Source organism: Cyprinodon tularosa, unplaced genomic scaffold (genome assembly GCF_016077235.1).
Source record: "Cyprinodon tularosa strain WSP-4 unplaced genomic scaffold, ASM1607723v1 ctg190, whole genome shotgun sequence".
Taxonomy (NCBI): Eukaryota; Metazoa; Chordata; class Actinopteri; order Cyprinodontiformes; family Cyprinodontidae; genus Cyprinodon; species Cyprinodon tularosa.
The window spans coordinates 1,641,951-1,664,145 of NW_024038679.1; the positions used below are offsets into that span (position 1 = coordinate 1,641,951).

At 40.7% G+C, this 22,195-nt stretch overlaps 1 protein-coding gene across 1 annotated transcript in view; it reads left to right on the forward strand.

Annotated features, from left to right (window-relative positions):
* Positions 1 to 3,738: 3,738 nt before the first annotated feature.
* Positions 3,739 to 22,195, forward strand: part of neurl1aa (neuralized E3 ubiquitin protein ligase 1Aa) — a 125,063-nt gene continuing 106,606 nt past the window's right edge. The window contains exon 1 of the mRNA XM_038283169.1: positions 3,739 to 4,015. Coding sequence (XP_038139097.1) covers positions 3,811 to 4,015 — 205 coding nt within the window. The 5' untranslated portion in view covers positions 3,739 to 3,810. The remainder of the gene's footprint in view (positions 4,016 to 22,195) is intronic.

Sequence of the window (22,195 nt, forward strand, 5' to 3'; positions counted from 1 at the left end):
TTTTTTCCTAGGATTGTTGGACTTCATCATACACTACATCACAGACTATGTGGCAAAGGAGAAGGCATGAAGAGCGAAAAGGTGTTTAAAAGGAAAGGCTCATCATTTGATATGAACTTGACAAGAAGAACTCATTTCAGGGCATAATTTGACTGAGAATTAAAGTTTTTAATTGGCAGGAAAAAATATCAGATAGCACCATATGCTATTTGCTGCGTGAGTCAGAGCTGATTGAGTTTGTTATAGAATGTGTCCTAAATGATGGAAGAAAACGAATCAGAGTTAAAACTGAAACTAAGCTGAAGCTCCATATTTGCAGATCCATCTACTGTATATTCCAGCCTTTACTTAACCTCACGAGATGTGAATTAGGACAAGAATGATATCCTGAGCAGATCCCCTTCTACTGTAGCGCGACTCTGAGAGACGGAGCAGGGGAAAAACATCTGGCAGAGTGTCTGCATTACATTTATTCTCATTTTGGATTTAATTACAATTCAGCATCTTTTCATAAATTTCAACTTGCACTCTTATAGGGATCTGTAATTAAATTTAACAATAGATTTTAAGTGAGCAGTATTTAGTTTCGATGATAATGAAGATGAGGAAGACCAAATGGAGGAAGAGTAGAGAGTAAGCTGAAGAAGTTGCTGCTTTTAGATGGTAGAGCAATGCAATAACATGTCTCTAACACGTAATGCAGCTTTCATGGCGGATTTGAAAGCTACTTCACCCACGTAAACCGAAAATTCTGTACCAACATGATTGGTATATTTTTTTTGGAATCTATTTTTAGCTTTCTATATTACAGTAACTGTCTAATTACTGTACTGACCTGAATATACTGTAGGACGACCCTGATTATAAGACGACTCCGTCTTTCCAATACTAGTTTTTAGAAACACAACAAAAAGACTAAAAATAAAAGACTCTGAAAAACCAAATTTATTTTGGTAAAAGAAACTGTTTTATTTTGAAGTGCTAAGAAATTCATTGAAATTATTTTGCATTGAAATATTTGTGCTGTCAAACAACAACAGCAAAAAAACACAGTAATGACATATTTAAGTCTATGCAACACTTCCACATGAATGCTTGTTCTGCACTTTAATACGAGACTGCTGTAGTGCATCATCCTCCTGCACCAGCAGATGTTGGCTTTAAACTTGGTGGTGGGTATGTTACACACCTTAGCAATGTCCATGGCTTTCAACTGGTTGATTACCCTGGTAATACCTTCATTACATTTCCCAATAACCAAATTCACGCACCCTTCTGTTGATATCTTCTAAACAGCCACTTTGTAGACCACGATTAAGCTTTTCTTTTGGTGTTCGCATTTTTCAGATGGTGTTTCTGAACGAGGCATCTTGTCAAAAAGTTAGCTTTAGGCTAATTAAGGCAGTACAGTTTGCTTACTTGCAAAGAAAAAGAGGTAACTTCAGTATCACTTTTAAAATCTTTCTCCTTCATTAGCTCCATCTGATATCAGCAGAGATGGCAAAAGTACTCACTTTCTGTACTTGAGTAAAAGTACAGATACTTGTGTTAAAAAATACTCTGGTAAAAGTGGAAGTACTGATTAAACTTCTTTACTCAAGTAAAAGTACCAAAGTACAGGCTTGTAAATTTAGTTAAAGTATAAAAGTAAAAGTAGAAACCACTTTTTTCATGCCGTTGCCTACATTTTAAATGGATGTCTGCCAATAGGACTAGATCTCCGTTGTGTTCATTTTCAATCATCTCGTCGTCCATACTACTATGCTAACGCCACCGCCACCAAGCTGCAATGATTTGCCGTGAATGAATACCGCCGAATCTGTCGATTCATCTTGTAGTGGTGCGTCAAATGCAACGTAGATTCCCATCCAATTAGATTGAATTTGGTATTGATGACGTGAAAAATAATAACGGTAAAGCCATTGAAATGATTCAAACCAAAGTAACGAGACAATTTTTTAAAATGTAAGGAGTAGAAAGTACAGATATTTGTGTAAAAATGTAAGGAGTAGAAGTAAAAAGTCGCCATAAAAATGAGTAGTAAAGTAAAGTAAAAATATCAGAAAAATCTACTTGAGTACAGTAACGAAGTATTTGTACTTCGTTACTTCCCATCTCTGGATATCAGAGATATGATTGTTCCTTCTGTCCCTAGCAGAGCACTCTGTCTAAATCTGCAGGTTTACTAGTGGTTCCTAGAATTTCTAAAAGTAGAATGGGAGGCAGATCTTCTAGTTATCAGGCTCCTCTCTTGTGGAACCAACTACCAGTTTTAGTCCATGAGGCAGACACCCAGTCTACTTTTAAAAGTAGTCTTAAAACTTCCCTTTTTTGATAAAGCTTATAGTAAGAGTGGCTCAGGATATCCTGAGCTATCTCTATAGTTATGCTGTTATAAGCTTAGACTGCTGGAGGACAAAGGGACCCCTTTTTCATCATTCTGCTTAATTCTATCTCTATTCTCCCACTCTTGAGAATCTGTTATGTTCTGCTCTCTCTGCTTTTGCTCATAGTAGCTTCATCTATTCTGTTCCTGTTGGGCTGTGACTCCATCCTGGAGAGAAATATCAGCTGTGCTGCTACCATCAACACCTTTTTTATCAGTGTAGTCCTGTTTCTCTGACTGTGACTGTCTAGATGTGTTCTCTTCATCCTCTGACATGGGAGCTGGCTCAGAGCTTTTCTACCATGCTGTATATTTCCTGGACAGGGCTGCATGTGGAGCTGGTTTACCGTGGCCTTTTATATCTCTGCTTCTTACTTTATGTGTGCTTCTGTCTCCTTGAACCCCGATCAGTCTTGGAACCATCCCTGTTCTGGACCGTTTCCCTGACCTGGCTCAGAATCCTGCCTGTTCACTGGGGCTGCTACAGCATTCATCTCTTTGGCAGTCCATTGGCTGGATCCTGCCTCAGCCGTGAGGATGGACTGAACTGTTAAATGAGGTAAGTGACTCACTGTGATAGTCATCTGATTATCGTGGTCACTTAGCTGTGTTTCTCCCAAACCAGAGTACCAGCCCCCCCATTCGCTGCAGATCCACAGCTCAGCTGTTTCTGTTGGTTTTGAATAAAGGCTTTGAACTTCCCCACTGTCTTTTCCTCCTGAATACTGGGTCCTACATTCTCAGGTTTATGACAAGTGGTAAACATGACATTGATACCAATAAAAAATAAAGACTTGAAACGATCAGATAAATGTCTTACTACAGATTTATCTTTCATCTATATTTTTATTTTGAGGACAGTCTGAAAATAAAAAATTTAACCTGAGGTGATAATTAACAAAAATGCTTCCCTGTAATAAAGAAACAAAAAAAGAAGTTGACTGCTTTCGGCTTATGCTGAGGCACTGTATTGCATTTTTAATTCAGTTAGTTTTTCAGCAAAACCTTAATTAGTTCTTGTTGTTTAAATGTTGATTTACACTAGATGGCAGCTTCACACAATTCGAGATTTATGTTATAATGTGTGTTTGTTACTTCTATGAAGGATGTTTAACTGTCCTGATAAATCCCAGTGACAATAAGGCAACCTCTTCTGAGATGATTAAAATATAAATATACATGAAAAAGAGTTTGTTAAAAAAACAACAAAAAAACAAACAAACAAACAAAGTCTGAGTTTAAAACTGCTGGGTTGGTTTTATTCCAGTCATCTCCTAAAATGGGTCCAACCTCCGCTCTCTGCAGCGGATTACAGAACCATCAAATCTCTCTGATGAAAATCAAATCCGTCCTCAGCATCTACGCTCACGCTTTATCCGCTCACAGTGCGCACACCTGTGCGCCTCTTCCGCTCCCGTGGTTGGATGAATACAGAAGGATGTAAGCACAGTCGTATGTCCGGCTGCAAAGTGAGGGAGTCCATGGTTTCGCTTTTTCTGCCATCATCGTCGGATCGTTACCTGGGAATAATCCAGCATCCTGCCATGGGGAACAGCGTGTCGGGAATATCTGCGCTGCAGAAATCCCAGCAGCAGCAGGGTTTTCACAGACTCCGGAACTCTCAGAAAGGTCAGTAACTAAAGCTGAAACTAAACGAGCTACAAGAAGTTTCCTGAAGGGGTCGGCATGGTACCCAGGTTCTCTGTTCCGCTCTGGTGGTGCTGAAGAACAGCTCTCGGTCCGCAGCGGGCCTCATCTGGTGGATACACCATATTCTGTGACCTCGTGTTTCGAGTCAACCTAAGCTTAAAGTCATGAGAATACTAACTAAAGCTAAAGCGGACTGTGTTGATTTAGATGTAACGCCCCCTTGGTTCACAATATATGATAGATTAACACCTGATCGGAAGAAAATACAAATGTAAAGTGTTGGATAAGAATGTTTAACCTGTTTAAAATAGCAGTGAGAATTGTTGTCCTGGTGCTGGATAACTGGCTTTGCTTTCACAAGTAGACCAGTTGGCTGTTGCCATAAGTTTCTACTTGTGTATGATAGATGCTGAGATAGAAAGGGATTTGAGAAATATAAAAAGAGATGGAAGAATGAAGGGGAGAAAGAAAGGGGGGATAAAGGAGAAAGACAAAGAAAATAGAGAATGCATAACAGCGAAAAAGTCTGCTTCCACACCTGCAATAAATGAGAAAGAAGAAAAAGGAAAAAAAACTGCACACCAACAACATCCAAAAAGGAAGCATCCCATGGATATGCAGTAAATATATATATATATATATATATATATATATATATATATATATATATATATATATATATATATATATATATATATATATATATATATATATATATATATATATATAATCAAAAACAAATGAGGATTACACAGTTTTAGGAGCTGCTGTGTAGTACATAACTGCAGCTGCCTCTTAGCATTTAGATATTAGAAATATAAATGGATATCCATGATCCAAACGCCTGTGGTTTACACACCTGGGTCTGCTTGTGTAAAGTTTATAAAGCCCATTTAGCAGGGAAATGTGCTCAATGGCAGGTGTGAGGGGACATGGACCAACCCTTAAGAGACTTCGAGGGAGGAGATGGGTTTTTTGTTTCTCATAACCTTGCCATTAAAAAATATTTTATCTTATCAAAATTTATAAAAAGACCAAAAGCATCTGTTCTGGCCCAGGAGGCAGTCCTCTATCCAATATGAAAACCAGCATTAGTGCACTGTTACACAGATAATAGGAGGGGCTTAACTAGAGATTTCTTGCTTGGGTATAGTTAGCTCTCAGGGGGGCTCTGTCCTCTTGACTATGCAAATACATGCAACAATGTTATCAGATGCTGAAAAAAGTAACAGTGACAACTTTTGTTGCTGTATAATCATAAGCCGAATTAACACAACCCTTTTGAAACTGTACCGAGATGGGTCCGAGCACGTTAACCGAGATAACTGTCGAATGTAAATGGCACGCACACTGAACCGGACTGTGCCAGACACAACCAAACAGGGCGTACATGGTACTAGCTCATCAGTAGGGCTCGGCGCGGTTCAGTTCTGTCTCGATAACAAAGAGCGCATGAGCAGACAGCGTCATGTCCTTACAGTCAGCCTCAGTAGTCATGAAACTTCAGACATTCACAAAAATACTAGCTTCCCTATCCTGCCACACGATTTCCAGTGAGGATTCTGCTTCGCAGTGTGATGAATCTCAACTTCTGTTGTTGGTTCCTGCATTTGTAAGCCCTGGTTAGACTATTATGTGTCGTATTCAATTCCCAGAAGCAAACTCTATCAAGTAAATTCAACAAAGGCTGCCTTTTTCGCCTGACTCTGAATGTTACGGGTGCCACCATGTTTGTTTGCTTGTCTAGAGAGCAGTTGTACCGTAGAGTGTAAATGATCGTAAGGAACCGAACTCGGCACAGGAAACTGTTTCAAGCTTGGCATGGATCGGTTTTCAGAGGACAGTTTAAATGGGGCTATAAGGGCATGTGCAGCAATGAATAGCATCTGTGCTGCTAGAAGTTTATCCATCTTAGTTGCTTTGTTTGTCTCATGGTCATCTTCTTCTTTCTTCTGCTTTTATTTATGGTGGACTTCCTTCTCCATTTGTATACATTTCTGCCACACATGTTGAATCTTAAACCAACTCAGTTTGTTAAAAGCAGCCTTTTAAGCTCCAGCTCTAATTTTAGCTCCAAGCTCTGGTTACTGTGCGGTCAAAAAGGCCTAAGGGACAGTGGGACTACAGTAAGCTCCTAAATCTATGACAGTTAATGGGTATTAAAAAAAGGGTTTTATGCACAAGTGCTTTAAATACATTAAGACACTGATTACCTGGGATTGCATGGGATGGAGACAGCAAACCTGTGCATAGTTTGTTCATATGGTAATGAAGCATGTACTCAGACATGGCATCACCAGGTCTTATGCTTGACTCTAAAACAGTTGTAAATGAACATAATAGGAACAGTGAAAATATGCACTGATGAATTTAAAGAGTTATCACCCACAGACCTGACTTTATTTTGTTAAAATATACGTGCTTTCCTCAAATTGTGATTATGGTCCTTTGATTAACACAAATTTGCGGAGGAAATAATTAAAGTACATAAAAGAAAAGGAAAAGGTGGTTTAAAGAGCTGTTCAAGTGTATCTGAGGTATTTCCAAGTTTTAAGACTTAATGCATTGAAAGTGTCCTTTGTGTTGTGAATTGCCATTATATAAATAATCGGAACTGAATTTAATTTAATTCTAAATAGCAACAGATAAATGTGAATAATTCTCATGCTGAGAAATGAAAACAGTGAACTCTCAACCAGTTGTACAGTAGAAAATTAAGAACTTGGGAATGCATCGAAATATAGTTTTGTTGGAAAGAATGGGTTAATTCATTTGGTAACAGGTGGTTTTGGAGCAGTCCAAGCAAAGAAGCTTAGAAAACCCATGAAATGGCTGCTATAGGTAGCTTGTTTGTATGAAATCGTACGAAAAGTTATGCACCGTAATTTCGTACGTTTTGGACGTTTTTTTCGTCATATGCGCATGCGCATCTTACGCACCATTTAATAACTTCGAATTTGACATACAATTAACCCTAACCCTGAACCTAACCCTAAGGTATAAAACAGCAAGAAACAGTTAGAAACATGAGGAAGTAATTATTGCACTGTTTTTCCCATTTTTACGTCCGTCCACGGATCTGCTTTTTTTGTCTGTCTGCCAACGCATGCACACTGATCTGTTTTTTGAGGAAAAATGTCCAAAACGTACGAAATAGTGTGCATAACTTTTCGTACGATTTCATACGAACTGATAATCAGAATATGTTGAACTGTAGGAGCAACTTTTTGTGCTGGATTTCAGCCAAGAATTTTTACATCCCCAGAAATATTGTTGCTGTCGTCCATGCTGACCAATAGTAATGTGTCTTCGCTCCTCACTCCAGAGGAAAGTCCACCCTGAGAAGAAAAGATCTCTCAAAAAATGCAATTCATTAAATTGAACCTTACAAAGAGCACTGGGGTAAATATCGGTAAGCAGGTTCTTACCGACTCCTGCCTGTGCACTGTCACCTGGTTGGCCCCCTACGCAATTGTAGACAAGGATAGTCTCTTTGCGTAGCGCCTAAATTAAAAGCATTACCGTCATGTACAATGTGTTAGCGACGATGAATACCAAAAAGAGGTATTTTAGTGGATTCCAGAAAAGAAAAAAGAGCTGAAGAACGGAAAAGGTTTTCCAAAATAAACAAGAACCAAAGAGGCAGAGGTGGACATTGCTGCTACAGTGAGTAAAGATTGCGACCAGGAGATGAATGGAGAGAGTGTGGGTGAGGAGGGCGGCTGCGAAGGCAAAGCTAGCCCAATGGCATGTGGTGGTGCGCTGTCACCAATGGTTCTATTCAAGGTGCCCAGTCAATTCAATTCAGTTTTTTTCTATAGCGCCAATTCACAATACTTGTCATCTGAAGGCTTTTTACAGTTCAACCAGATCATCCAGTCAAATTGATTCAAACACTGTTTTTCACAATTTTTCCATGTGTGATATTGGATCATATCATATAATTGTATCTTTCTGGCATATTGATGAAACTGTCACTGAATACTGAACCTTTATCACGTGTTGTACTTCATATGGGGCCCATCCAGATAGTGTTGCTTACAGACCTATTGGTGTGTCATTACACCTTTGACAAAGAGTAATTTCAAAAAGATAAAATTAGAAAAAAATAGAATATGATAAAAAAAAGTAGGAATATAAACTGATTTAAAAAAATATATCAGAAAACAGCAAACACTTAAACCCTTAAATCTTACTCAAATGCAGAAGTTAACTAAACTTTCGATTTTTATTTTTACTTCGATTTACAAAACGTGTTCATTTGCTTCTGACAATAATGAAACAAAATTCACTCGATCCAAGGACAAAAGTTTGAGCCCAAAAGGAAAGTTAACAAGAAAGTTCTTCCTTTATGCACTAGAGTAGCAATAAAACTGAGTCCTATTCAACACACGCTGCTTTACATCAAAACGTTGACTGTTTAATGTGTCCGTAGATGATTGGTCACTCTGCCAGAATGCAGATGGTAATATCTTTGTAACCTGCTTTGGATCCACATGGAGAGCAGTAATGAAGTACAGCAGGTGTTTACAGCCACAAAGAAGATGTTAATGAAAAACAGTTCATCAGAGTGCTTTTATCCAACAGCTGAGTAGCCTGATATATTATCCCTGCACACTCACTCTGCTCGCTGCGTACACTGATCACAGAAAAACAACGGGGCGAAAAATCGCCCCACCTCTGCTTTCCCCATCTTCACCCAGCTGTTGAATGTGTGCAGCAGAGGCTTGTGAGGCCTTTGGGAACATTTTGAGTCTGAGCCGTCACCGGAATCATCAGCATATATACACAGCTTGCCCTTTTAGATCCTCTCAATGAGTAAGAACACGGCACAGGAACAAGGGGAGGAGGCAAGGAGGCGCACGAGAGGAGAGGGATGATTATTCAACCAGGTTGCCTTGACGACCACCCGTAATGTGTGCAACAGTTCCCATGGCGACGGTTGCCATGACAGAAAAGGCCATCAGGAGGTCGGAACGAGGACCAGGCGACGTCACCGGTGTGGCAATAAAAAGACCAGGAAGTGATTCTGTTCTCTCTGTGAGGTTGCTGCTCTGATGCTGTGCAGTGATTGGTTAGATAAACCACCCCCCTCCCCCACCACCCACCCTTTCAACACAATGACATTCTTACTCTGCTTTGCATGAGCTCAACTACCAGAAATCATCATCTTTCTTCTGCCAAAGCAAAGCCATTTATTGAGACCTTTATCTGTAGTAAGTTCCCTGATAAAATAAAAATAAAATGTTAGCATGGAAATTCAATTATAAATACTTTATTATTCCCAAAGGAAAATGAAATGTTGCAGTAAGTTATTTTTGTTATCCAGGTGTTGTAGGTGTTGATAGCTGATGGCAGGAAGGATCTTCTGTAGTGGTCTGTCTTGCACCTTTTCTGGAGAAGCCTCTGCCTGAAGGCACACTATTGTTGTTTAAAAATCTTCTGAAGAGGAAGCTTACCGAGGATGAGACAAAAATGTAGTTTTTTGCTGAGGCATATCAGCTCAGTGTTCAAAGATAGAAAAATGAAGCATATAAAGAAAAGAGGACTGTACCTATTGTGAAACATGGAGAAGGCTCTGTTATGATCTGGGGCTGCTTTGCTTCATCTGGAACAGAGTTTCTTTTATTTTCATAGAATTTGTATTAATCATTATTTTTGTTTTCAAATTATGATTTCTGTGTCCATTGTGGATTTTTTGTTTTATTAAACGAGAACCACCAACAGTTTCATCCTCTTATGGCTCACTGTGTAGCTATAATGTAATGCTACGTTCATACCGCAAGCAGCAGAGGCAGCAGATGCAGCTAGTTTACATGAAAAGTCAATGGTTGATGCACATTATGGTGCAGCAAAAGGTTCCCCAGTGCATCTGAGCAGAGCGTCGTCAGAGCATCTAAAACAGAAGCCGCAGATTCTGGAGTTGGAAAAATGTAACTTTTGCTGCTTGACGCGCCACATCAACCAATCAGAGAAGCTTATCTTGGAGCTGGCAGGGAGACAGACACAGCACTGCTGATGCAGAGCTCTATAATCACTGAAACAGTTTATTAATGCGTAAATTAACTTAGAATTTTGAAACCTGCCAACAAAATATGTTTGATTTTTATTTTTTGCTATCAGTTGAGATCATACTGATATTACTATCATATTCTCACTATGTGGTTCTGACATTTATGATCACTTTGCTTTAGGATGACTCATTGAAACTCTGAATACATAGCACTGGATCTTAAGATCCTGTTTGTTTTCACAGGAAATATTTTTATAATAACAGCAAAGAATAGTGGGGTCAGCAGAAAACATTGATGTAAAAATCAGTAAATAATTAAATAAATAATTTTTCCTTTTCTAGATAAATAAGATAATCTCCCAATGGAATTATTATTTTGCCACTTGAAATAAGATAATTAGATATTATGGATTTTAAATAAGAAATTTGTTTTTTTTCTCATTTGAACATAAAAATGTCTTATGTTTTCATCCCTTCTTATTTACCTGCTCAATTCTAGTGAATATACGCTTATTTAAAGATTTATGTCTTTGCAGCACATCTGCTTTTAAGTAACACCCAGCATTAAGAGTGTAATGTGTTCAGTTGGTTTCCATTGAAATCATCTAATGGAAACAATATGAGACAAAGAAATTTAGATGTGAAGTGTTTTATGGTTCACACAGGTTTTGGTTCATTGCATTGTGACACAGCTCATTTAGACCGAGACATGAGTGAAGAGCCGGTCTCAGCTGTATATCATCACGTTTTCATCAGTGTGGGCTGGCAGCAGACTCCTGCCTGGGAGGGCATCACAAGGGCGAACAGTTTCCTCACCACGACACCTCCAATCAAAGATGACGTTAGTTTTACAGAACTTCAAAGCTGCTGCTAGTTTTAGGAAAATGAGAAATGTTTGTATTCCCTTGTATTCTGTAGCTTTTACCAGTTTGTGGTTGTTTTTCTAATAACTGAAAGGTTTTTCTTCAGCTGCGAGGAAAACCATATTGTGCTCATTTTGCTTTTATCCCAGAGACAAAAGAAATTATTTATTGCTGATTCTTTAAAAGTTTTTTTCAGCGAATAAAGAATAATCAGCAAATTTAGTATAATCACAGGCGTCTTTATGACTGGCTCTTTTTCTATCTAATTTTTTTGAATTATACGATAACTAGTCCCTGGTCTTTTGCTCACAAACAGTTTTTCATGGAGGAAGAATAACTGTTTATTGCAGAATAATAATGAATATATACTTAGATGCTGGATCCCTAACTAGAAGATGATGAACCTTAAGTTAGGGAGTGAAACAAAAATCTATGCAATATTCTCAAAGTTGTTGAGTGCAGTCTCTGCATACACTGATACTAAAATGCATTTATCAAAAATAAGATTTATATATATATATATATATATATATATATATATATATATATATATATATATATATATATATATATATATATATATATATATATATATATATATATATAGGAGCAGTGGTGCCAGTGGTAATTGGAGCACTGGGGGCTGTGACCCCCAAACTGGGAGAGTGGCTACAGCAGATTCCAGGTAAAACATCAGAGGTCTCTGTCCAGAAGAGCGCAGTCCTAGGAACAGCTAAGATACTGCGCAGAACCCTCAAACTCCCAGGCCTCTGGTAGAGGACCCGAGCTTGAGGATGACACATACCACCCCACAAGGGGTGAGAAAACAGTTTTTTATATATATATATATATATATATATATATATATATATATATATATATATATATATATATATATATATATATATATATATGTGTGTGTGTGTGTTTTGCTTGCGACTATGACCAAGACCTATAGAGGCTGAGACCAAGACAAGACCATGACCTTTAGAGCCAGAGACTAAGAACAAGACCTTTAAAGCCAGAGACTAAGACCAAGACCTTTAGAGCCAGGGAATAAGACCAAGACCTTTAGAGCCAGAGAATAAGACCAAGACCTATAGGGGCTGAGACCAAGACAAGACCATGACCTTTAGAGCCAGAGACTAAGACCAAGACCTTAAGAGCCAGAGACTTAGACCAAGACCTTTAGAGGCTGAGACCAAGACAAGACCATGACCTTTAGAGCCAGAGACTAAGACCAAGACCTTTAGAGGCTGAGACCAAGACAAGACCAAGACCTTTAGAGCCAGAGACTAAGACCAAGACCTTTAGAGGCTGAGACCAAGACAAGACCATGACCTTTAGAGTCCGAGACAAAGACAAGACCAAGGCCTTATTGGTCTTTTCTTGGCCTCTAAATATTTTGGTCTTGGTCACTAAATGTCTTAGTCTTGTCTTGGCCTCTAAATGTTTTGGACTCAGCCTCTGAATGTCTTAGTCTTGTCTTGGTCTGGGACTCTATAGGTCTAGGCCTTGTCTAAGTACCCCTTGGTCTTGGTTAGTGTAGTCTTGACTTCAACGCTATATATTTGTTTCACTTTTAGGGGCAGGCTTCATAGCTGTGGCTACAAATTTTCAGCGGGTGGTGTTGAGGAAACCGAAAGTCCCTATGGTCACTCTTTTTTTTATTTTGTATTGTTTGATTGGCTAGTAACAGGACTAATCACAACAGCAACATAGATGGATTAACTGTATTCTGAAAAGAGATTGCTTATGATAAGTATTGAGTGGAAGAGAAACAGCTCACCTAAAGGAAAGCTAGCAGACAGATCATGGCTTTGCTGTAGGAAACAAATTCTAACAGTTGGTGACGAGTGAATGACTTAAGTTGGGAACCACATTTTTATGATGACAGTCACTTTACAGTTAGGCCTTAGCATTAACCTTAAACTTTTACCCATGTTTACTTTTTTCTCACGTTGTTTCACGTAAGCAGATTCGATTTATTTTTGTTTTTTTTTGTTTGTTTGGTTTTTACATTTTGCCTAGCCCTGCTTGTAATTCTAAGGCACTTCCATGAGGGGGTGCTGCAGCACCCTTAGTTCCAGCGGTACTGGCGGGCTTTCCTCTAGAGCATGGGTCTTCAACGTTTTTCAGGCCAAGGGCCCCCAAACTGATGGCAAGATGGAGCGGGGACCCCTAATTATATATATTGAATGAAATTGTGTTATATAAAACTGGTTCTATAGTCACTCTATTACAGATGGAGTCATGTAACGGAAGTAATTTCTCCCTGGGATTATTAAAGTATTTCTGATTCTGATTCCTGGTTGATGGGACAGGTGTTGTGAATGAAACGGTGCCCAGCTTAAAAGAGCTCCTGTGTGTCGCTGAATGTGTGCATTGATGACTGAAAGACATCTTCTGCTTCCATTTATCTGTTTACTACAGTGTGTTTAATTCATGTTTATGTGTATTTAAAGACTTTTCAATTAGTGGAAAAATTGCAGGGGGGAATATTAAAAAAAGAGTGTTATCAACCAAAACTTTCACGGCCCCCATGCAGTACCTCTGTGGACCCCCTAGGGGTCACGGACCCCTGTTGAAGACCTACGCTCTAAAGTGATTATGTGTTTCTATTGACATTAACATTGTTAACATTGGTCCAAAGCTTATCTTTGTATTGGGATTGAAGTAAAGAAAATGTGATTTGTAAAAAAGAAATCTTCAAAAACATAACATTTAAAAAATGGAAAAGAAAAAAAATCTGAAAAAAACTGTATTTTTTTTATCAATTCATAAAACATGTTTTTTTTTTTTTTTTTTTTTTTTTTTTTTTACGTATGCATTGCTTACAGAATTCACTCCATATTCTGATTCTGCCAAACAACAGTTTCATAAATAAGGGATGGCTAAAAAAAAAAAAACTCCTCCAGATATAACTTTAGTTTTGCAAAATAAGATTATAAAAGTGACTCACTGCGGTAACTTTTTACCAAGGATTAATTAAAGGCTTTGTAACGAAAAAAACGAACTCATTTCATTTTGTAAATTATTGCTAACAGAAATATAGAACATTCAAGGGGCAAAATACCTTTTAAAAAGACTTCTGTGGGAAAATAAAACCACACCCTCAGGCAGTTTATCGGAACAGTAACTAAAAAAAACTGAATTAAGTTCATAATGTGCCTTGAAGTAAATACATAATTTCTTGCCATTTGTTCCAAAAGGTATTTTAATCAACTCAGCTAAATGCCATTCAGCCTTTTTTTTTCCCTGATGAGATTAATGACCTTCAGAGATTGTGGGAAAGAGGAAACTTTATAACATAAACTTCAGACATAGTGTAATGAAAAAAAATCACATGCATTCTTTAGGGATTATTAAGAAAAATTAGACTGTTGCTTTTAAAATTAGGAGACCATATGTTGAAGAGCGGGTGTTAGTGAAGTTATACTTTAAAGTATTTCTGTTATCTTGGACTCTCTGACCTCCATTATCTTCTTCTTATGTAAGTTGACACCAGCAGAGTAGCTCCAAGCCTCGGGGGTGTGTGTGCCAGCATCTTTAACACCTGCCGAAATAAGAAACATAAACAGCGAGAGGAGGCACAGCTTTTCTCCTGCGAGGATGCATGTATCGCAGAGCTCCGCTCAGTCTTCATGAACATAAATAAAAACCAGACAGTCGTCTGTGCTTCATGAGCTCATCAGGTTCGACGATGTGTCATTTTTATATAAAAACGGCACAAAGGCGAGCAGCCATCACAGAATTGTTATTAATGTGCAGCTTAGGGGTGTCTTGGTGATGATGATGCATCGCCGTGTTCTTGAAAACAACCCGTTACGTTAAAGTTTGTCTGTCTGAGAACTACACGATGACATTGATAAAGTGCATCATTTTATTCCTGCAGCAGTGAAATGCTGATAAATGTATTTGCTTCTTATTTTGAGGACAAAATTTGTCTTCTCCCCCTTCTTTGACGGTAACCAGGACAGAATCCGAGCAGCTTCTTTATCTCAGCTATTGTAGCTGTCATAGAAGCTCATGAATAGATTGACTTTCACACTATAAATATTGTTTGTGCACTCAGTGATAGATGTGTGTTTTAATGTTATTTTACAGTCAGAATAAGCAGTCTGGATTTTGTTCTCAGCAGTTTGTAAAAACTGGAAGTGAACCAATGTTGGTTTTATAACATGTTTTTAAACACGTCTTCCAAGGCGAATCACACAATATTGGGAAATGTTGTTCCTGAATCCGGTTATTCTTATAGTTCGAAGCAAGGGCGTAACTTTTTTGAGTCTGGACATTCTGAACTTAAAAGGAAAAATAATGCTTGTTTCAATATTTTTTCATGTCACACCTATGGTGATTGTATCCTGACATTATGATGGATAAACTAGATGATTGTTTAAATAACTAAAGATTAAATAACTGTTCATCGCCCCCTTTCACACAACATCAAAAGTGGATTCCAGAGAGTAAAGGGGTAATATTTAGAAAACTCACAATGATGCAGCTTTGCTGCTCCTTATTTCTGGTGCCATAAAGTTTTTCTGTCCTCATCTAACCATTTGTGTCATCAGCATGTTGAAACTAGGATTTAATCTTGATAGTAGCAAGCTCAGGTGCTGGTACCATCAAAGGATATAGCTTTGCATACAAAATACAAACAAAAGAAGATCAGAGAAGCAGGAAGGACAAGGCCTAAAGTTTAGTTTATTAAACTACCATCATTTTCAGTTGACTATGGTGGACAAAATGTCAGCATTTCATCCAAGGTAAAGCAATTGATCCCAAACTGGCAAGGTGGCCACAGGGTGTCCTTCAAATCTCACACATTAAGGCTGGTTTATGCTCCGAAACCATTTCGTCTGCGTGTGTGTCACAGTTAACGCAGATATTCCCCCCGCCCCTTCATGCAATCCTGGGAATTGTTAGAATCCAGAATGGACAAGATTATTTTTAATTAAAAAATCTTGTAAAAATCTGAGATGGTCTATAGTTCTAATCAGCATTCCTCACACTTGAGTATTACTTTTGTGTTACACTGAGATAACCTACAGTAATCACATCTAGTCAACATGGAGGCTGTGGCCATTCACTCCCATCTTGTGATATACCAGGTTTTAATGATGTGATAAACTTGCTACCCACTGCTCACATTCCCTCATTTGGAGATCAACACCTTTCTCATTAGCATGAAAAGTATATTTTATTGGACAACACTCACCACCTCGTGAGTTTACCTACAACAAGAATAGCTACGGTTAGGTGCAATTTGGAGTTGTGTGCTCTTTTCCCCTATCTGTAGCCCTACTCCAGTTTTCTGCTCCTTACATACAAACTGTAATATTCAAAGATCTAGCATTTTTGGATGCTTGAGGAAGAGCTTTTTGCATTATTAGCCTGCATTAGCAGACTCACCATCTTCTGACTGTTTAAAGAGTGGTTTAAATCCTGCGTGATCAGGTACTGACCGACTGATCAGAGATTATACTGTGCTTATTGGACCAAAGGCCCGAGCTAGGAAGGAAGATTAGAGGCATAAAAAATTAACTCTAGAAAATAACAATAAAATCTGTCACTGTTGAAGCTGCAGAGAAACAAGTTATTCAGTCAATCATTTTAGAAAATACAAGGATTTGTGTCTCAGTTGTTTACTTTACCAGGATAAAGTCAAACTTTCACATCAAACATTCAAAATTATAGTGGAATTACATAAATGTAGGTCTAAACAATGTTTTTAATGGGACTGATTGGAGATTAATTTGCATTAGATTAGATGGTATTACTCACAAAGGACCTCATTACCTAAAGCATAAGGGAATTCTGTGGTGAGCTGGTCTGCAGAGTGAAGTTGTTTTTGTGGTTGGAAAACAAACTGTCCTTGTGTAACCTGAAAAAAAAGATATTATAAATAGAACAAAAAAAGAATGTTTTTTCATTTCTGTTTTATGTTCTGTGCAGACCACCAAGAAAATAACCCTTTTAGGTTGTTCTAGATTAAAAGGACCCCGTCAGACATATTTATAGTTCTGATAAAAAAAGGGGACGCTGTTGGAGTTAAAGTCATAAATGTTGGCAGAAAGCAATTCAATCAGCATGAAAGGCAATCGTTTATTGTTTGCTAACGTTAACCACACTGTGACAATACAATGATTGTTTTCAAATTAAATGAGTAATATCCCTGTTTTCCTGATCCAAAATGCTGCAAAGAGTTCAAACAGTGACATTATAAAGGCCACACATGAAAGCTAAATCTTAGGTCTATAAAGATTTTGTCGCAGAGTAACAAAAGACATTTATGTCCTGCTGCTCAACCGTATGCTAAGAAGTAGACAAAACTTAAGCTAGGGCAGAAAATCCTGCACATTTTTTAAAAATGTATTAAAAATGTTATGCTATTCACTGCGATTTATTCAGAAACATAGCAAACCGTACACAAATTATGTAAAACTATTAAAAATCCATTTAGTTTCAGTTTAATTCGATTCAGTCAGTTTAATCAAATACAAAATAAAAAATGTAATTTATCTGACCATGAAATGTTTATTAGTGAAAGCAGCAAAAAAAATTTAATATGTTTCCTCATCCTACGATGGCTTGGTAGGACAGAGGAGAGGAAAAAAAGTTTGAAAAAGAAGAAACTTTCAATGGAACCAGAGTTGGAGTCAGCATGAGTAGCAGTCTGACCTGGATGGCTGTAGAGAACTGGGCCAGGGTGCTTTTAAGGGGAAGGAAAGAACGAAACTGTAACCTCAGTTAACCTCTAATTAATTTATAAAAAGGAAAGAAGAGAGATTAAAGATAGGAGAGGCAGGAAAAGAGGTCAGTGTTTCTTACAGCAAGGTTCAACTCCCCACAGGCAGAGCAGAGTTTGTTGAGAAGTAAACACCCCTCAGTTCAACATGATGGGGAGGGGGATGAGGATTTGGGGACAGAATTCTGTCTGTTGATGAGACACGTTGGCAGACAAAAACCTGCAGCTGTAACGCAGTGAAAAGCAATGAAATGAAGAGCACTTTGGAGTCATCAAGGAATTAAGTTTATAAGCAAGATGTTGTTTATTTTATGAAGCATTTGGTTATATTTTCTATTAATGTTTTAGTATTCATTTAAGCCCCTGTATTTAGTTAAGGTCAGGCACGAGGATTTGCTTGTGAGAGAAGAATTACGGAACCAGGACGAGGAGCAACTCTGACCGTTAAGGTTATCGTAAATTTAACCGTCACTACAAGTTTATAGATGTAACAGACCTTCCCTTCCTTTTTTGTAAACACTGAGAGCTGCATAATAAACTGCCGTTATTTTTTTTTACATCCGTTTTACTTTAGATCTTAAGAAAGTCTAGCGACTTAGAAACTTCACGTCCTGCAACACCGGTGAGTTAATCTTTTATTCAATTCAATTAAGTTTATTTCTTTGCACCAATTCACAAAATATGTCATCTCAAGGCACTTTACAGTTCACCAGATCATACAGTCAAACTGATGGAAAGTTTTCTGTCTGAGAAAAACCAGTTGATTGCATCAACTCATTGACTCAAATGCAATCCCTCACACTAAGTATGCTTGTAGCGACAGTGGAGAGGAAAAACTCCCTTTAAACAGGAAGAAATCTCCAGCAGAACCAGGCTCAGTGTGAGCGGCCATCTGCTGAGGCCGACTGGGGTTCCAGGAGACAGAAGCAGAGATAGAAAAAGCAGCTGTAAAAGGCGACCCCGTCCAGGAAACGCACAGCCAGGCAGACAAACTCTCAGCCAGCTGCCATGTCAGAGGATCAAGAGAGCACATCCAGTTAGTCACAGTCAGAGAAACAGGACTACACTGGAAAACAGGCCGATCTCTAACATCTATAAACAAAGGTATTGATGGAAGCAGCACAGCTGATATTTCTCTCAAGTAGCAGAAGTAATACTTATTCAACTCAGATAATTACAACCATACAGAAATAAAAAACACACCATGTTCACATAAATAAATATATTTAACCACTACATACATTTTAGATTTGTGCAATATGTTTTGCAACATTTAGCCACTTGGATCTTTTCAGAAGATCCAAAAGGCTCTAAAGCTGCAGTGAAGTGGAAAATTGTGCTTTTTAATAGGGCTGGGCGATAATTCAATAACGATATATATCGATCGATAGACGTGTGGCGCATTTATTTATTTGTTATATTTATTTTGGTCACTTTTCTGGTCACTTAAGTTTATTCTTTGTCAGTGTCATGATGGGTTCTCTTAGAGTAAAGCCCAAGATGCAGAACACACACAGAGGCACTGGTAAAAAGTCCAAAGAGTTTATTTTAAGGCACAAGCATATGAATCACAGTTCAGGCAGGGGACTGATTCGCTGGGGTCTGTGCAGGGAAAGGGAGATGGCTAGATTTGAGCTTCCAGCTCACTGCAGGGAAACAACAGGGGAAATCCACATGGGAACCTCTTAGGGAAACTCCACAGGGGAGTCGACAGGTAGCATCCACATAGACCTCTTGGGTTGGCTCACAAGGGCAGATTAGCAGGTTAGCTTTCCTTGAGCGTCAGGCTTGGGACTGGCTTCCTATGATGCAACTCTCCCAGAGCTGCAGGCCAGAGACAGGTTGCCAGAGAGACTGTTCTTCCAGAGCTTCACAGGGAAACAGGAGGTTAAGCTCATCCAGAGCCTTCACGAGGAGACAGGTGGTTAAGCTCATCCAGAGCCTTCACGAGGAGACAGGTGGTTAAGCTCATCCAGAGCTTTCACGAGGAGACAGGGGGTTAAGCTCATCCAGAGCTTTCACGAGGAGACAGGGGGTTAAGCTCATCCAGAGCTTTCACGAGGAGACAGGGGGTTAAGCTCATCCAGAGCTTTCACGAAGAGACAGGAGGTTAAGCTCATCCAGAGCTTCACGAGGAGACAGGATTCCAACTAAGATCAACACTGCGGCGTGGAATCCAGGTCTGGAGGTAGCTTAAATACTGTGGTCCTCCTGATTAGTAGATCAGCCACAGGTGTGTGAGAGGCTCAGCTCAGGAGGACCCACGGCGCACTCTGCTAGAGGCAGAGGGTAATCTCCAGAACCTGAGAGTGACTCCAGCCCTAAGACAAAGAGACAAAAAGAGAGCAGAAGAGGATCCTCGGCGCCCTCTGGTGGGCAAGCCTGAGGATCCCAACAGAGCCCCCCCCTCAAGGGCGGATTCCAGATGCCCCCTGAAAAAAAAAAAAAAAGAATCCAAAAAACAAACAAAAAACAACCCACCCAGGGCGGGCGGAGGGGGCACTAGGGCGAGGAGGGCCAGAACCAACAGAAAAAAAGGTCCAACAAACAAATACAACCCACCCAGGGTGGGCGAAGGGGGAAACAGGCCAGGAGGGCAGAAAACAAAAACAGAGTCCAGAACAAAAAACGATCCACTTATGGTGGACGACAGCAAAAGAAAACCCAAAAACTTTCTTGGGCAAAGTCTCTGGTGGCCGGCCGAGGGACCGGCAGCGGGACAGATTCTCAGGTGACCGGCCGAGGGAGCGGTAGCAGGACACAGTCCCAGGTGGGCTGCCGTGGGGCCGGCAGCAGGACACAGTCTCAGGTGGCCGGCCGAAGTAGCGGCAGCAGGACACAGTCTCAGGTGGCCTGCCGTGGGGCCGGCTGCAGGACACAGTCTCAGGTGGCCTGCCATGGGGCCGGCTGCAGGACACAGTCTCAGGTGGCCTGCCGTGGGGCCGGCTGCAGGACACAGTTTCAGGTGGCCTATCGTGGGGCAGACGGCGGAGGCGTAGTTGCTGCTCAGGAGGTCGACCGTTGAGATGAAGGTGGAGCAGCGTCTTAGGGGGACCACCGCCGGGCCGGAGACACGGTTGAGGTTCAGGAGACCGGCCTACGATCCGGCAACGGAGCAGAGTCTTAGGTGGCCGGCAGCGGGGTCGAAGGCGACACTGACACTCTGGGGGTCTGCCACGGGGTCGACGGTGAAGATGATAGTCCGGGGGTCTGCCGCGGGACCGGAGGCGAAGCTGACGCTCTGGGGGTCTGCCACGGGGCCGGAGGTGAAGCTGACGCTCTGGAGGTCTGCCGCAGGGCCGGAGGCGAAGCAGCTTATCAGGAGGATGACGCCTAAGCTTCAGCAGGTACCCCCACGGGGTACCCCGTCCCCTCCTCGGCAGCTCAGGAACAGTCTCAGAAACAGCCGCCGACTGCGGCTCTGGAGGAGGCTCAGAGGAGACCGCCGACTGCGGCTCTGGAGGAGGCTCAGAGGAGACCGCCGACTGCGGCTCTGGAGGAGGCTCAGAGGAGACCGCCGGCTGCGGCTCTGGAGGAGGCTCTGGGGAGCCCGCCGATTGCGGCTCCCGGTCAGGAACAGGGGAGCCCGCCGATTGCGGCTCCCGATCAGGAACAGGGGAGCCCGCCGATTGCGGCTCCCGATCAGGAACAGGGGAGCCCGCCGATTGCGGCTCCCGATCAGGAACAGGGGAGCCCGCCGATTGCGGCTCCCGATCAGGAACAGGGGAGCCCGCCGATTGCGGCTCCCGATCAGGAACAGGGGAGACCACCGACAGTGGCTCCAACACAGGAACATGCGAACCCACCGACTGTGGATCCGCCTCAGGAGCAGGGGAGGCCACCGACTGTGGCTCTGTCTCGGGAACAAGGGAAACCACCCATGGAGGCTCATGTTCAGTCTCTGAAGTGGGTTGAAAAGTCTGTAGAGGACTCTTGGCGATTTGTGGTCCCTGTAGAGAGGCTCTTGGAGGCCTATCTCCATCAACTCCGAATTCTGAAGTCCTTCTAATCTTTAGCTCAGGGGTCTCTAGACGGCACAGGGCAGGCTCAGGGGTCTCTGGACGGCACAGAACAGGCTTAAGGCGACGCCTTTTCTTACGCCGAGAAGTCTTTGGAGCAAGGCTAACTGGTTTATTGATAGGATCAGACGCTAAATTAACCGGTTGAGAAATAATAATTCCAGAATGGATTACAGGGTCTGGGGCTAACAAATCAGGCATGGGGTCAGGTTCAAAACAAACTGGGTTATTTTCTGGTCTTGGAGCTGGATTTGGCTGGCGAGTAACAGAAAGCGGTGGCTCGAAAGGGCAGATATCATCTCTATCACCATAGAAAAAGTTCCATAAATCAGCTTCATGGATGTGGGGAGCTCGATTAACAGGCGAGGTAACTGGTTTAGAAAACACGGTGACGGGTTCAGGTGTCTGGTCAGGCTGTACGGCTCTGGGTCTAGTTTGCAGTTCAATATCTAACCCGACTGCTAGCTCAATGAGATCCTCAAGGGTATCTGGCTCAACGTAAAAGCTTAGCTCGTT